We start from the raw sequence: 13,975 nt of genomic DNA, 5'->3' as shown, positions 1-13,975 counted from the left end.
ACTTTATTTTCATTAATGAGGCCTATATTCTAGACTCTAATTTCTGCTTCCTACATTGTTAATTTTGTCTCTTTTTGCTATAATAATGACATTTTCAATAAGTCAGCTAGTATATTCATATACCATGGATGCATTGCCAAGAAGTCTTTTGGTCTTTTGAAATTCTGACAAATATACATGTATATTCTCACTTGAAAGAACTCCTGGTATAGATTGTTTTCAATTTGATTGATATATGTATTAAATAATTCATTCTCTTATAAACAGAAAATGATTATAATTACCAATAGACTTAGTGACTTTCATGCACAAAAAAATAGTATTTTGGGTTTTCTTTTCTTCCTCAAAAAGCATTTTTATCTTTGTAAGCTGAAACCAGATTTCTCATTATAATGTTTTTGATAAACTTAAAAATCAATTTTATAAAGTTTTTTATTTAATATTATAGCTTCAAACTGGACTTGAAATCAATAGAATTTTAATGTCTTCAGTATCAAATCCAAAATGCTCCAAAGAAAAAAAGAAATCTTCAAAGGTATGCAAACACTTTATTCTTGTTCGCTAATACTTATTTATTTACCCTTTTAATATTTACACCTATCCATTTCCAAAAAGAATTTGAAAAGATTTATAATAAAAGACATGCAATAATGCTATGAAGTGGGGATTAAAAACATGAATCAAGTGATGATGGTTTTGGGTGTGAGGACAGAAAATTCCATGAAACCTCAACAGCAGTTGAGCACAAAACCTAGCTCTGAGTTTACTTGACAATCAAAGCAAAAGGAAGTATATAGTGGGCAGTATATCTGTCTTTGTGAAATAACAATAAGCATTCCAATTTTTCTAGAAAGACAAACATTTTCCTAGTACTAAACTCTTAGAGAAATGTATTTTGTGATATTTTATAAAAGAGTCACAAAACAACACAATAGATGCTAACAACACAATAGATCCTGGAAGCAGTTTTATATGTTATGTACACAACAAAAAGACAAGAATATGGTATTAAATTATAGATCTGTGAAGTTATTTCTCTAGAAAATTTTTTATTATTTGTTATTTATGCTCGTTCCCTTTGGATTTGCCTAAGAATAAGAATTGGGGAGTTAGTGCTTTATAGACTGACCAATAATATTTTGTTTAGATGAGTAGTTGTTTTGGATATATTGTATTAAACCTTCTTAATTGTCTATAATGGTAAGAAAGAAAATTTTAATCCCTTTTAATCTTATGATTTTGAAATTATAGTTTTGATGACCATTATTACTATTTATTCAATATGCATGTAGTGAGTATTTCTGTGTGCCATTTGTTGTGGGAGACAGGGATACTATTTGAGAATTCTGGCCACTGCCATAGGCTCACCTTGTGGATACAATAATGGAGAGAACATTATACTTAACTTTGGCTACTCTTTTATTGCATAAATAAGAATTACTGTTCAATAGTCTGACTGCATTTTTTATTTTCTTTCAAGGAATTTGCAAGCTACGACAGTGAAAAACATTTTCCCAATGCAACTTTATGTTGATTTTTTGCTTCTTTCCTTCCTTAAATATTTGTTTTTTGTCTTGTTTGTGCAATGAGATTAGAAGCTGCAAAACCAAATAGAAAATCACTATAAGTAATTTGCAAGTGGAAAAAATATTAACTTTTTTTATATTTATGTTTTGTGGCATCCTTTGTCTGATGAGTTAGTGGAAATTTTTTTTTAATTTACCTATTCATTGTAAAAATAAAGAAGGCATAGGGAGAAGTAATGTAAAAGAAATGAAGGGAAGAAAAGGTAGCTCCTGGAAGAGAAAAAGGAGTAATTAACAGCAAAATCACTTTATAAAAGTAGTTAGTTTAAATCCCAAGTTCATAGGATCTGCAAGTAATAATGCTTCCTTTTAAAGTTGGCTGGAGCACTGACGTTGCTAAAGGTAGGATCAAATTTTAAGAGACCTCTATGAGAGTCTTGCTTTTCTCACTGCCAGTTTCTCCATATCCTGGACATAGTTCATTCAGCTCATGCATCTTGATCTACAAAGACTGCTACTTCTCAATGGTAAAGAGATAAATAAGACAGGAATTTATAGAGAAGCAGTGAAATATACAAATATTAGACAGAGTGTAATAAAAACTTAATAGAGGTGTAAACAAAGTGGTAGTGTTGTACAGACAAAGAATATGTCAAAGGGTCATGCAAGAAGCAGCATTAAAGGAAACTTTGGAGAATTAATAAGTTTTGATAGATAGAGATGAGGAGAATTGTATTACAGTCTGAGGGTATAATTGGTTTTTCCACAAGCCATAGATAATTGTCCAATATTGGGGGTGAGATGGTGTCATAGGGAGAGTTAAAATTGGAAATATAGCTTGAGGTGAGATTATGGCAGACCTTCAATGCCATGTTAAGAGTTTAAACTTTTACTTTGTAAACAACTGGGAACCACTGAAAGCTTTTGAGAGGAGTACGGACGTGATTAGACCTGTACTTCTGGGTGGTAACTGACAGCAGTATGAGAAGGTGAGCCTGAAAGTAAAGAAGCAGACTTTGAATATTGTAAGTGAGATGATGGGAGCCTTTCCCATGAGGTTTTCAGTATTCTCTTAAAAGTTTAGATTTTAATCAATCAGAGATCTCAATCAGTATAGTGACTAGAAGAATTAACTGAAATTTCTTTTACTCTTATTATAACTGCTTGAAATAGCCTTAGACCAGACCGTTGTTTTCCATTACTTTAAATTTCTATTACTAAGGCACAGAGCTTGAATGATTATCCAAGGTCACCAAGCAACTCTGAGTGAGTAAGAACTGACTCACAAACTTTTGCGATTTATCTACCTCAAAGTCATTTTATTTCTTTAACTCTCAAAAAAAAAAAATTGAATATTTATAATAAGATATCCAAATTTCTACTTAGATTTGTGAGTATTTTGTTTTCTTTTCATTATGGAATATCATCATTTTTTTTATTACTCCCTTGCTGAAGTGTTAACTAGAATGATCAACTCACCCTGGTTTGCCTGAGACTTTCCTGGTTTTAGCACCGAAAATCCTGTGTCCTGGGAACTCCCTCAGTTGTGGGCCAGTTGAGACAATTTGTCACCCTAGTTCAATCCTTCCAACAAAAATAGTTAGTGAAATAATTTAAATTATTCTTAAGAGTGTAAGAATGTAGTTTAGCAATGCCTTTTAAAAAATGTTTCATGAAAGAGTATATATAACAAAAAATGTCTGCTCAAAGGATAATAATAAAATTAACACCCAAGTACTCACCAACCAGCTTAAGAATAGAACATTGCCAGCACTGTTGAAGCCCAGCATATCCACCTCTTAAGTTGTATCCCCCCCGCAACCCCTCCAGGGGTAACCACAGTTCTGATTTTGAATTTTTCATTCTCTGGCTTTTTTAAAAAAATCACTTTGCCAAATAGGTATTCCCCAAAAATATATTGTTTAGGTTTTCATAACTTTGAACTTTATATAAATGTACTTATTCTGTTTGTGTTCTTCAGCAACTTGCTTTTTCCATTCAACATTAAGTTTATGAGATTCCTCCACTTGGTGCATATCACTGCTTTTTATTGCTATAAATACTTTATTGTATGGAAATACCACAGTTTATTTGTCCTTTCTCCTTTCAATGAACAGTTGGGATGTTTCTTGCTTTTTGTTATTATAAACAACACTGTTGTGAAAATTCTTGTACGTGCCGTCTGGTTTACATGTACAGGAGTTTCTCTGAGATGCTGGGCCATGAGAGTCGTTCATTCTTAACTTTACAAGATAGTGTCCAAAGTGATTGGACTCGTTTATGTTCCAACCAACATACCATTGTTCCATTTCCATATCCTTACCATAAGTATCTTTTTTTGTTTTTTACTTTTTATTTTAAAATAATTATAGATGCACAGGAGATTACAGAAAAGTGTACAGGGAAGTCCCATGTATCTTCAACCAGTTTCTGATAGTAACACCTTGCATAAATATAGTATAGTATAAAACCCAGGAAACTGACATTGGCACGACACACAGAGCTTATTCAAATTTCACCAGTTTTATATTTACTTATTTGTGTGTGTATATATATATTTATGTGAGTGTATATAGTTCTATATAGTTTTATCACACGTGTAGATTTGTGTAACCATCACCACAATCAACATACAGGACTGTTCCACCACTATAAGACTCCTTCATGTATTCCCTTTATAGCTACACATCCCTCTCCATAACCCTTAGCACTTTATAATCTGTTCACTGTCTATAATTTTATTTCAAAAATGTTATATAAGTGGAATCATGCAGTACGTAACCTTTTAAGATTGGCTTTTTTCACTCAGCCAGTTCCCTTGAGATCCATCCAAGTATCAATACATTCTTTTCCTTTCTGTGTAGTATTCCATGTTAAAGTTGTACCACAGTTTAACCATTCACCTATTGAAAGAGATTTGGGTTGTTTTCAGTTTTCTTTTTTTGCTTGAGGAAGATTCACCCTGAACTAACATCTGCTGCCAATCTTCCTCTTTTTTTTTGGTGGAGGAGGATTCACCTTGAGCTAACATCTGTGCCAACTTCCTCTATTTTATACGTGAGTCACCACCTCAGCATGGCTGCTGATGAGTGGTGTAGGTCTGTGCCCAGGAACCCAACCCAGGCCGCCGAAGTGGAACATACTGAACTTAACCACTAGGCCACCGGGCCAGCCCTGGGTTGTTTTCAGTTTTGGACCATCACGAATAGAGCTGTTATGAACATTTGTGTACAGGTTTTTGAACATAAGTTTTCATTTCTTTTTTGGTGAGGAAGATTAGCCCTGAGCTAACATCTGTTGCCAATCCTCCTCTTTTTGCTGAGAAAGATTGGCCCTGGGCTAACAGGGCCGTGCCCATCTTCCTCTACTTTATATGTGGGATGCCTGCCACAGCATGGCTTGATAAGCAGTGCGCAGGTCCGTGCCTGGGATCCGAACCCGCGAACCCTGGCCCACTGAAGTGGAGCATGCGAACTTAATCACTACGCCACCAGGCTGGCCCACGTGAACGTAAGTTTTCATTTTTCTGGGATAAATGTCCAAGAATGCAATTGCTGGGTCATATGATAAGTACATGTTTAGTTTTACAGGAAACTTCCAGACTCTCTTCCAAAGTAGCTTCATTATTTTGTATTCCCATCAACAATGTATGAGCTATCTGGTTTCTCCACATCCTTGCCCTCATTTCGTTTTGTCACTATTTTTCCTTTCAGCCATTCTGATAGGTGTGTAGTGATATTTCATTGTAACTTGCATTTTCTTAATGGCTAATGATGTTATATATCTTTTCATGTGTTTATTTACCATCTGTCGTTTTCAGTGAAATCTCTGTCCATGTTTCTTGCCTATTTTCTAATGAGATTGTTTGTTTACTTTTGAGTTTTGAGACTTCTTCATATCATAAATGTCTTTTAAAATAATTTTTTTGTTTACTTTTTTCCTTGTCAATATTTAGAAAACTAAATGTTTAAAGAGAGGACCACCTCAGCAAATTTATTCAAAGTTTGGATCACTGCCTATTGTAGTTGAGAAGGTGAGAGGGGCAGAAATGAAGATACTTGTTCAAAAAAACTCTTGCTTTGTTGTAAGTGCTGTTTAAATGCCGTCAGTCATTTGAAATTGTTCTCAACTATTTCTTTTCCCCTAAAGTCTGCCAGTGCAAGCCATTCCAGGAATGCAAGCAGGCAAAACCTCCTGCAGATGATGCAACATTATGGCCCACATGTCCTTCAGAAACGTGCAGAAGTTACTGAGCCTAGATGTCTCTACAAGCCTACTAGAACAACTTCACAGTGTAAAGCTGTACCTCCTGACTCAGGAAAGTCTATTTGTATTTGTGATAATTTGTCTGAACTCTTGATGGCAATGCAAGATGAGCTGGACCAAATGAGTATGTAAGTATTTTTATTCTTTATCAGAAGTAGCAAGATATTTAGGTATCTTTTTTTCCCTCAATCTTAAGAAAAATGCCACTTATGAATTCTTAAAGGCCTTGGCCATTTGGACTTATTTTGATCTGCAGATTTGTTGTCACTTGTTTTTCATTGTATTTATTGATACTATTTAAATTTTCAACTGTGTGTAATTACTACTTTTCCAATCTAAGGAGTTTCTATATTCCGAAAATCTAAACTGTTGGACAAATATTACTGTCATTCTAACAAACCATGTCTGGTGACCTTAAACTCTCACAAAAGTTTTTATAAGGAAGATTCTCCTTTTGTTTTTTATAGTCTTTTTAGTTAAATAAATGATTTCATTAGACAAGTAGGACTGCAATTTCTTGTTTTAGACTCTGGCTGGTCTTCATTACAAGTTTTGAAGCTTGTAAAGAAGTAAACAAGATTCTGTATGGGATACATATTTTAAGCCCGAAGTTTAAATATATATTCAACAAAATTTCTAGAAAATATGTGATTTGGATGGCTAGCTAGTTGAACTAAGACCTCTGTAGAAGATATAACTAGTTCTATTGACAGTGTTTCTTTGAGTAGGCTGTCACCAATTCTAGGGATTTCTCAGGCAAATACTTCTATAGCTGGAATTCTTCCAAAGATCCTACATTAAGGATTCCAAAGTTGTGAGTAAAAAGATTTCTTTAATGCCTCTAGCTAAAGACATCAGAATATTTTACTACGTTTACTTATGAACATCAAGAATTCAAACATTTTTTTTAAAGATTCTTTAAGACCCTAAGGCTAAAATATTTCTAAATGTATCTAATCTCAAATCACAAGAGCCTGTCTATATTTACCATAGATTTAATTAGATAACCCTACAGAAAGAGATTGTCTTTGAAGATTAATATTTAGCTCTAAAATTTATGATTGGACAGAATATGGTTTAATTATGGCAAAGACATATACCATAAACTATACTAGTGCTTAATATTTGCTTTTCTTTTATAGGGAGCACCAAGAACTACTGAATCAAATGAAGGAGACTGAAAGCCATTCAGCCTTTGAAAACATAGAATGTGAACTAGAGCATTTAGTCAAGAAAATGGAAATTAAAGGAGAACAAATTTCCAAATTGAAGAAGCATCAAGACAGTGTAAGAAGGCTTTAGTAAAACATTTTAATAAAAAGACAATATATATCTGGATTCAGTGTTATATCTCTGTATGACCTTCCAAATTTGAGGTCTGTATGTGTGGCTTAGTGAAAACGTGATAAGAGTCACTTAGGCCTATTACAGAATAGAGCCATCTATCCCACTGGAGTAGATGGGCTTCTGTATAACTCTCCAAGGTAATAGTAAGAAAAGGGAGTAAGAAATTTAGTTATGTATTCAGAATTGGCTTTGGGAAAATTATGAGATGGACTAAATTTGCCTTTGCAGTCCTCCCAGTTACCCTTTTAGCATTCTTTCCTCTTATTCCTTCCTCCTCTAATGTCTTAATGATGTCCCTTATGTTGACAGGTCTCTAATTCAGTACCATGCATAAACCTGGCTCCTCAAGCAGTACCCCAATCATAAAACCACTATTTCCACTTTACAGAACAAACTGTGCTGTGTTCCATTCCCTGGGGACCTGTACTCAGCTAGCTATAGTAGGGTGGTGAGAGGAGACTCTATCCTTGCATGTGAATTCTAAATAGCTAAGAATGGCATAACAATTTTAATATTTTAACAGAAGAATCATTCAATATTATAATATTTTATCCCAAGACAATAACTCCATAGGTTGGATTATTAGTGCTCTTACACTGCTGGAGCAGAAGGCAGAGGGAGTCTTTCCAGGAACCCTCAAGTCACATCATATAGCTATCTGCCTATGGAATGATCATCATTCATATAAGTTGGTGATATATTAACCTCACAATTAAGCCTCCCCTGCTTTTATAGGAAAGTTATAAAGGATGCAGAATTTTATTGCCTTTATTCTTCTATGGCAATAGAAAAAAGGAAATGAAACTTTTGAAGGAAATATTTTCACTTTACTGGCTTTTAAGCCTATAATAAGTACATTTTTTTGTATGATTGTGTTAGGGTAAAGATTATGTAACTTGTATAATTTCTTAGAATTACATAGGAGAAACTTGAAGGGAATAGAGGAATAGTCATTTTTTTTTAATTTAGGCAGTCTGTACATAAATTATATTTTGAAAAATATTATTTATATTCCATAATAGCTGTAGCAGTATAAATTTTCAAGCATTTTATCATGATAAATTTAATATCTGCAATTAAAATAGCCTTAGACAAATGGAACACCAGGTACTTAGCCAGTGTCTGAATCATCTCTACAAATCAGGTCTGTGCATAAGTGAAATAGACTAAGTAATGGACTGGACTTGGAAGAAATGGGTTTCAGCTAGTTGGTAGGTTTTGTTTTGTTTAATTCTGTTTACCAAACCATTACCACATACTCCTCAGTGAGATAAGGTTATTCCCTTTTTTTTTTTTTTTTTACTGCTATTCAGTAGTACTTTATTTATTTATTTATTTATTTATTTATTTAGTGAGGAAGATCAGCCCTGAGCTAACATCTGATGCCAGTCCTCCTCTTTTTTTGCTGAGGAAGATTGGTCCTGGGCTAACATCTGTGCCCATCTTCCTCTACTTTATATGGGACGCCACCATAGCATGGCTTGTCAAGTGGTGTATCGGTGTATTGGCGCGCGCCCAGGATCCGAACCTGCAAACCCTGGGCCGCCAAAGCAGAACGCGCACACTTAACCGCTACACCACCGGGCCAGCTCCTATTCAGTAGTACTTTAAATCAGGAATATTTTTGAGTAAAATATATATATATTCAACTCTATAAACTCTTTGCTCATTCCTGATACCAAATCTTTGCTTTGCTGTTAATATCACCTGAAAAGTCCTTCTCTCTCCTCTCTGTTCCCCAGTTTTTACCCATTTCGTATCCTCCATAAACCTTCCTCTCAGCTTCTCCAGCCCACATTGATCTTGTCCTTCTTTGGCCTTCTCAAATATACACTTCTTGTCCTCCTCAGAGTTATCCTGGCTTGAATTATTCTCTAGTTTCATATGTATGCTTTTCTTTTACTAATAAGAGCAAAGAGCTCCTTGAGAGCAAGGATTGTTTTATTCATTATATTTCTACCTGACTAGCATAGTGTTAGGCATATAATAAGTATTCAATAAATAAAAACTTAGCAAACTTTTTATTTTCGTGTAATCTTTAAACCATAAATCTAATCCATCTACTATAGAGTATATTTTAAATATATTTTTTACTAAAATGTTAGATTTTTTTTTTTTCTCTCCAGGTCCGTAAACTGCAGCAAAAAGTTCAAAACTCAAAGACAAGTGAAGCTTCAGGCATTCAGCGAGAAGATAGCAACCCTAACACATCAAAGAATGTGAAAAATAGCCCCAGAAAATGTTTGCCAGCTAACCCTCTTCAGAAGAACAGCAACTTTCATCCAATACGAGTCCATAATCTTCAGATGAAATTGAGAAGAGATGATATCATGTGGGAACAGTAACACAATCACAAAGCTGTCACTTTAAATGAACTCTGTCAATGAAATCTTGAATTGTCTAAAGTGGTTTTAATTTAATACACCTTTATGAAATTTTGAATTATGTTTCTAGCCTCTATAGAGTGTCAAGTTATAGTATTTTTAAATTAATGCCTAATCTCTTAAGAGTCCCAAATGATAAATGATTGTTTTGTTTTTTTATTGACTGAAGTACCTAATCTCACCATGTTTTAGAAACTTTGTTCACTTTGCAGATAGCTTAAGTTAAATCTAAGAAATTATGCAGGATTGATGATATTTAAAATTGAATTAAATTTGAGATACAAGTACTGTTCCACTTTTTCATTTAGTAGGCTTGTCACCTTAAGAACCAATGCAAAATGAACAGAGCATGGAAAGGATTTTTAGCTTTCCTGGTGCTTCCTCCCCGTCTTATTTTAGTGCTGTGACATGTTTTTCTTTTTTGGAAAGGGAAAAAGCTTGGTGAAGAGGCCTTTAACCCAAGTTGCTATGTGACAATTACAAATAGGAGCCCACAGTAACTTAATTTTTAGATGACAGAACTCAACTGCAGAAATCCCATTCTTTTACAAAGCTAGTGTTTTTTTTTAATAGCAGCGATATATCTTACCTTATTCCTTCATAACTATAACATTTTATGACTTTTAGTCTTTGCATTATATATAATATTTATCTGTATAAATTGAAAATGTGACTTTCCAGCACCCACAAAACTGGCTTATTGTTTATAGGAAAGTATAGGAAGACGTTGGACATTTCATTGCCTCATCTAGCAAAAATTCAGAGAAATATAATAAATTATTTTTTATATTTTTAAATCAGAGATGTCATAAGAGATTTCTTTGTGTATGTATGCTTTTATAATAAATTTATACTTGTCAACCTATCTTTCCAGAAGCCTATGGAAACTAGTACAACTCTTCTGAACTTTTTTGGTTTCTGACTGAAATCCTTTGGGGCAGCTAGAGAATTGGACTCATCAACTGAAGTAGAAATAGAAGACTGACAGAAAAGGCATAATAGAAAGGAAGAACTCAGAAGATAGGGTAGCAGTTTAAGAGATGGTGATTCCAAAGGGGCAAAGTTGGAGGTACCTCTTTATCTACAACTGGGGGAATGTTCAAGCTGTAAGTGTGAAAGAATTTTTAGGTCAGGATCTTAGGGAACTAGGAAAAGCAATTTTTTAAAAGATAGTCTTTATGTCCTTCTAGTAAATTCCCAAAAAGTATGTGTAGGGGTAATTGTGGACCTTCTGGGGGAGAGGAGGAGAACTGCAATTCCTTCTCATTGAGAGAAGAGGTGCTAAGTTAGAAGACCTTTTTATACATGAAGTGGAGAGATGACTGAAAATGGGCAGATTGATACTTGGAATTGTCCTTGAAAGTAACTAATGGCAGAGATAAAAATTTCTCTCCCTCTGGTTTAAATAGTACGTGTGTCCTTCATCCATTTTCACTCCCTCTCCCTCTGCCAGCTCCTTCAACCCGAGATGTTCCACAGAGGGCTTCATCTAAACTCAGTTTTGTCACCTTACCTGTTTTTCTGCATTGCCTTTCCTTCTCAAGAATGTGAGTGCTATGGTTTATACTTAGCAAAAAGCTCACCAGGACCATAATACAGCCCTGTCTTTCTGTGCCTTTGTTTTCTGTGCACTTAGGAAGGTGGCTGAATATATTTAGTTTATCAATAATGAAGTCGTTACTTGTGAAAATGTATTGCTAAAACAAATTACCATAAAATTTTTTTTTTTTTTTGTGAGGAAGATCAACCCTGAGCTAACATCCATGGTAATCCTCCTCTTTTTGCTGAGGAAGACCGGCTCTGAGCTAACATCTATTGCCAATCCTCCTCCTTTTTTTCCCCAAAGCCCCAGTAGATAGTTGTGTGTCCTAGTTGCACATCCTTCTAGTTGCTGTATGTGGGACACGGCCTCAGCATGGCTGGAGAAGCGGTGCGTCAGTGTGCACCCCGGATCCGAACCTGGGCCGCCAGTAGTGGAGCGCGCGCACTTAACCGCTAAGCCACGGGGCCAGCCCAAAAATTTTAAAGTCATTTTAGGAATGCTTGATTATTTCAATTAAGAATTGAGAATTTTCTTGCAAAACCAGTGTAGTGTGGTATAAAAAACATAAGATTTCAGAATTAGGAGATTTAGGTTCAAATTGTGACTCCGCCATTAAATAGCTGGGACAATCAAATAACGTTTTGGAGCCTCTGTTTCTCATTTGTAAAGTAGGGATTATATTACTACCTACCTCACAGGGTTGTTGTGAGGAGTAAATGAAATAAAATGTCCGAGCACCCAGCAGAAGGGTTGGTACTGAGTAAAAATTCAATAAATTGTAAATCTGAGTGGCCAAAAAAAAATTGTCAAAGAACCTAAGTTTACATAGGTTAAAGCCTGAAAGCAAGAGCTGAAACATATTCTTGATAAAAGTGGGAATATTCTAATTTATTTGGTGTTTTTGTTCTTTCTTTTTTCTTTTTCTATGTGCCTGGGAGAAAATTGGTTTGGCTTGTTCCCTAACTTAAATTTCTAATGGGAGGAGGTAAAAAATACAGTACTACTGTGGTGCAGAAACACATAATCACACACAGCAACTTGGTTTGGAGTCTGTTTTGGTTGTTGGGGTGACATTTCTTAATGAGAGAAAATAAAGATTGGTCTCCTGTTGCTCCATCACAGCTACTGAACTAAAAATGTGTCTGCTCACAGACTGCTGCTTGCCAGAGCCTTTGACTCCTCAGGGGGTGGAGCAAACCATTTCCTTCCTGGAGAGGGGCAATCTATGGTCAGTGTACAACAGTTGCCGTAGCAACCCCGCAGCTGTGGTCTGCCTAGCAGAAACTCGGTGCGATATCATTGATTTTGTTCACTTAAGTGAAAAACTGGTTTGTTTGTTTTTTATTTAATCAGAAATTGAAAATATGAAATTGGAACTTTCTAGCCAAGGCAGGTCTCAACTTTGATGCAACTGTGAAACTAGAAAGTTCGAGTGTCTGAAGCAGCAGGTATTGTAAATATTCTAATCCTGGAAATAGAAGTTGGAATCTTGAATTAACTGTACTTGTGTAGGTCATTGGCAACTACCCATTTTTATTAGGTTGTAGCTGAAGATAGCAGGGTCAGAGGGAAATGCTCAGTTTTCAGCAGTATAAGATTAAAGAAGGCGACACTTAATGTAGTGAACTAGACGGCTGGGATGGTGTACTTGAAAATATTTTTGAGATTTTTGTATAGCCTTCTTACTTTAAAAATACAAGTTTAACTATAAAGTAGTATTCTTAAATCCATGATAAGATGTCAAAAGATTAAATTAAAATTTGACTTGTAATGTGAGAAATCAAAGGGAACAAGTCAGTTGGTCATGCGCAGTGGAAGAAGTGCTCACTGTGACCAAAAATGCACCAGCTGCCATTGTTGGTGTAGAGTAAATAGTGAAACTCCTAATGGTGTTTCCTGGAACTCTATTCAGCTGTAACTAAAGCTGTACCTACTGAGAACATTTAATTGTATGTGAAGTTTAGATAAGTACAAGCTGACTCCCAGATGTACAACAAGACAAATCTCTCTAAGGCATAATGGCATCTGTAAGATAAAAAACACCTCTTTATGGGTGCCATGACACCTTTTAATTAAAGCGAAATGAGGATAAATAAAAATAATATTGACTGTCACTGACATGAAATAAATTTACTTCTTGGTAATAGACCTTGCCAATGCCTCAGCCTTTTTCTTTATAACCTGTATACTTATTTTCATGTAACTTTCCACCTTTAATTCTTTTCTTTTGTATTTTGTTATGTAGGGAGAATTAGACATAACCAAATTGTAAAGTTAAAGTTTTAAAATTTTGTCTAGGCCACAGTTTGTTTTTATTATAGCTATAGATTAATTGTTACTTAAAGAATCAGGGGGATTTTTTTTCCTGGTAGGTTTTTTGAGAGTGTTCTGCTTATTGGCATAGAGTCACTGAATTCTTATTTGGTGAAAGATCCTACTAGATGCCGTAGGCAATCATTAGAATTATAAATTAGCACCCCCCCACACACTGAAAAAATTTATTTTTTATTATGTAAGCATGGTCCATTGAATTCCTATGTGTTTAACAGTTCTAGCAGAAAATAGTAGAAAAGCAAATTGATCTCTTATTACTTTATGCTCTGACGCAGTTTTGTGACAATATAAGGCTTGTTAACGACCAGTTAACAGTCTGTAATATTGGGAGACTGGATCCAGGGGTTGGCAGTTAGAGGAAGAATGTTGGGCATTATGAATTATCTGTCAAAGGAAGATAAAAATTTCTGTAAATGATATAATCAGCTTTCTAGAATAATCTTTTAAAATAAAGGTGAAGTTATCCACCATACTTTCTGCTTAGATTTTCCTGCCTAGATTTTGCTTCTCTAGCTTTTTCTCTTTCCTCAGGTCTCAATTTACTGCTTCCTCTAAGAAGTCCTCTTTAAGCCTCC

The 13,975-nt window shown here is 34.8% G+C and overlaps 1 protein-coding gene across 5 annotated transcripts in view; it reads left to right on the top strand.

Annotated features, from left to right (window-relative positions):
- The window catches only part of CEP57L1 (centrosomal protein 57 like 1), a 462,537-nt gene extending 449,234 nt beyond the window's left edge, over nucleotides 1-13,303 (top strand). For all 5 annotated transcript variants that reach the window (XM_058566503.1, XM_058566505.1, XM_058566506.1 and 2 more), the window contains exons 7-11: nucleotides 449-535; nucleotides 5,482-5,559; nucleotides 5,676-5,920; nucleotides 6,935-7,079; nucleotides 9,266-13,303. In XM_058566503.1, coding sequence (XP_058422486.1) covers nucleotides 449-535; nucleotides 5,482-5,559; nucleotides 5,676-5,920; nucleotides 6,935-7,079; nucleotides 9,266-9,484 — 774 coding nt within the window. In that variant the 3' untranslated portion in view covers nucleotides 9,485-13,303. The remainder of the gene's footprint in view (nucleotides 1-448; nucleotides 536-5,481; nucleotides 5,560-5,675; nucleotides 5,921-6,934; nucleotides 7,080-9,265) is intronic.
- The last annotated feature ends 672 nt before the right edge of the window (nucleotides 13,304-13,975 follow it).

The sequence above is a fragment of the Diceros bicornis genome, chromosome 23, assembly GCF_020826845.1.
Source record: "Diceros bicornis minor isolate mBicDic1 chromosome 23, mDicBic1.mat.cur, whole genome shotgun sequence".
NCBI classification, from domain to species: Eukaryota; Metazoa; Chordata; class Mammalia; order Perissodactyla; family Rhinocerotidae; genus Diceros; species Diceros bicornis.
Note: the sequence above shows the minus strand (reverse complement) of the source record. Positions and strands in the feature narration are given on the sequence as shown.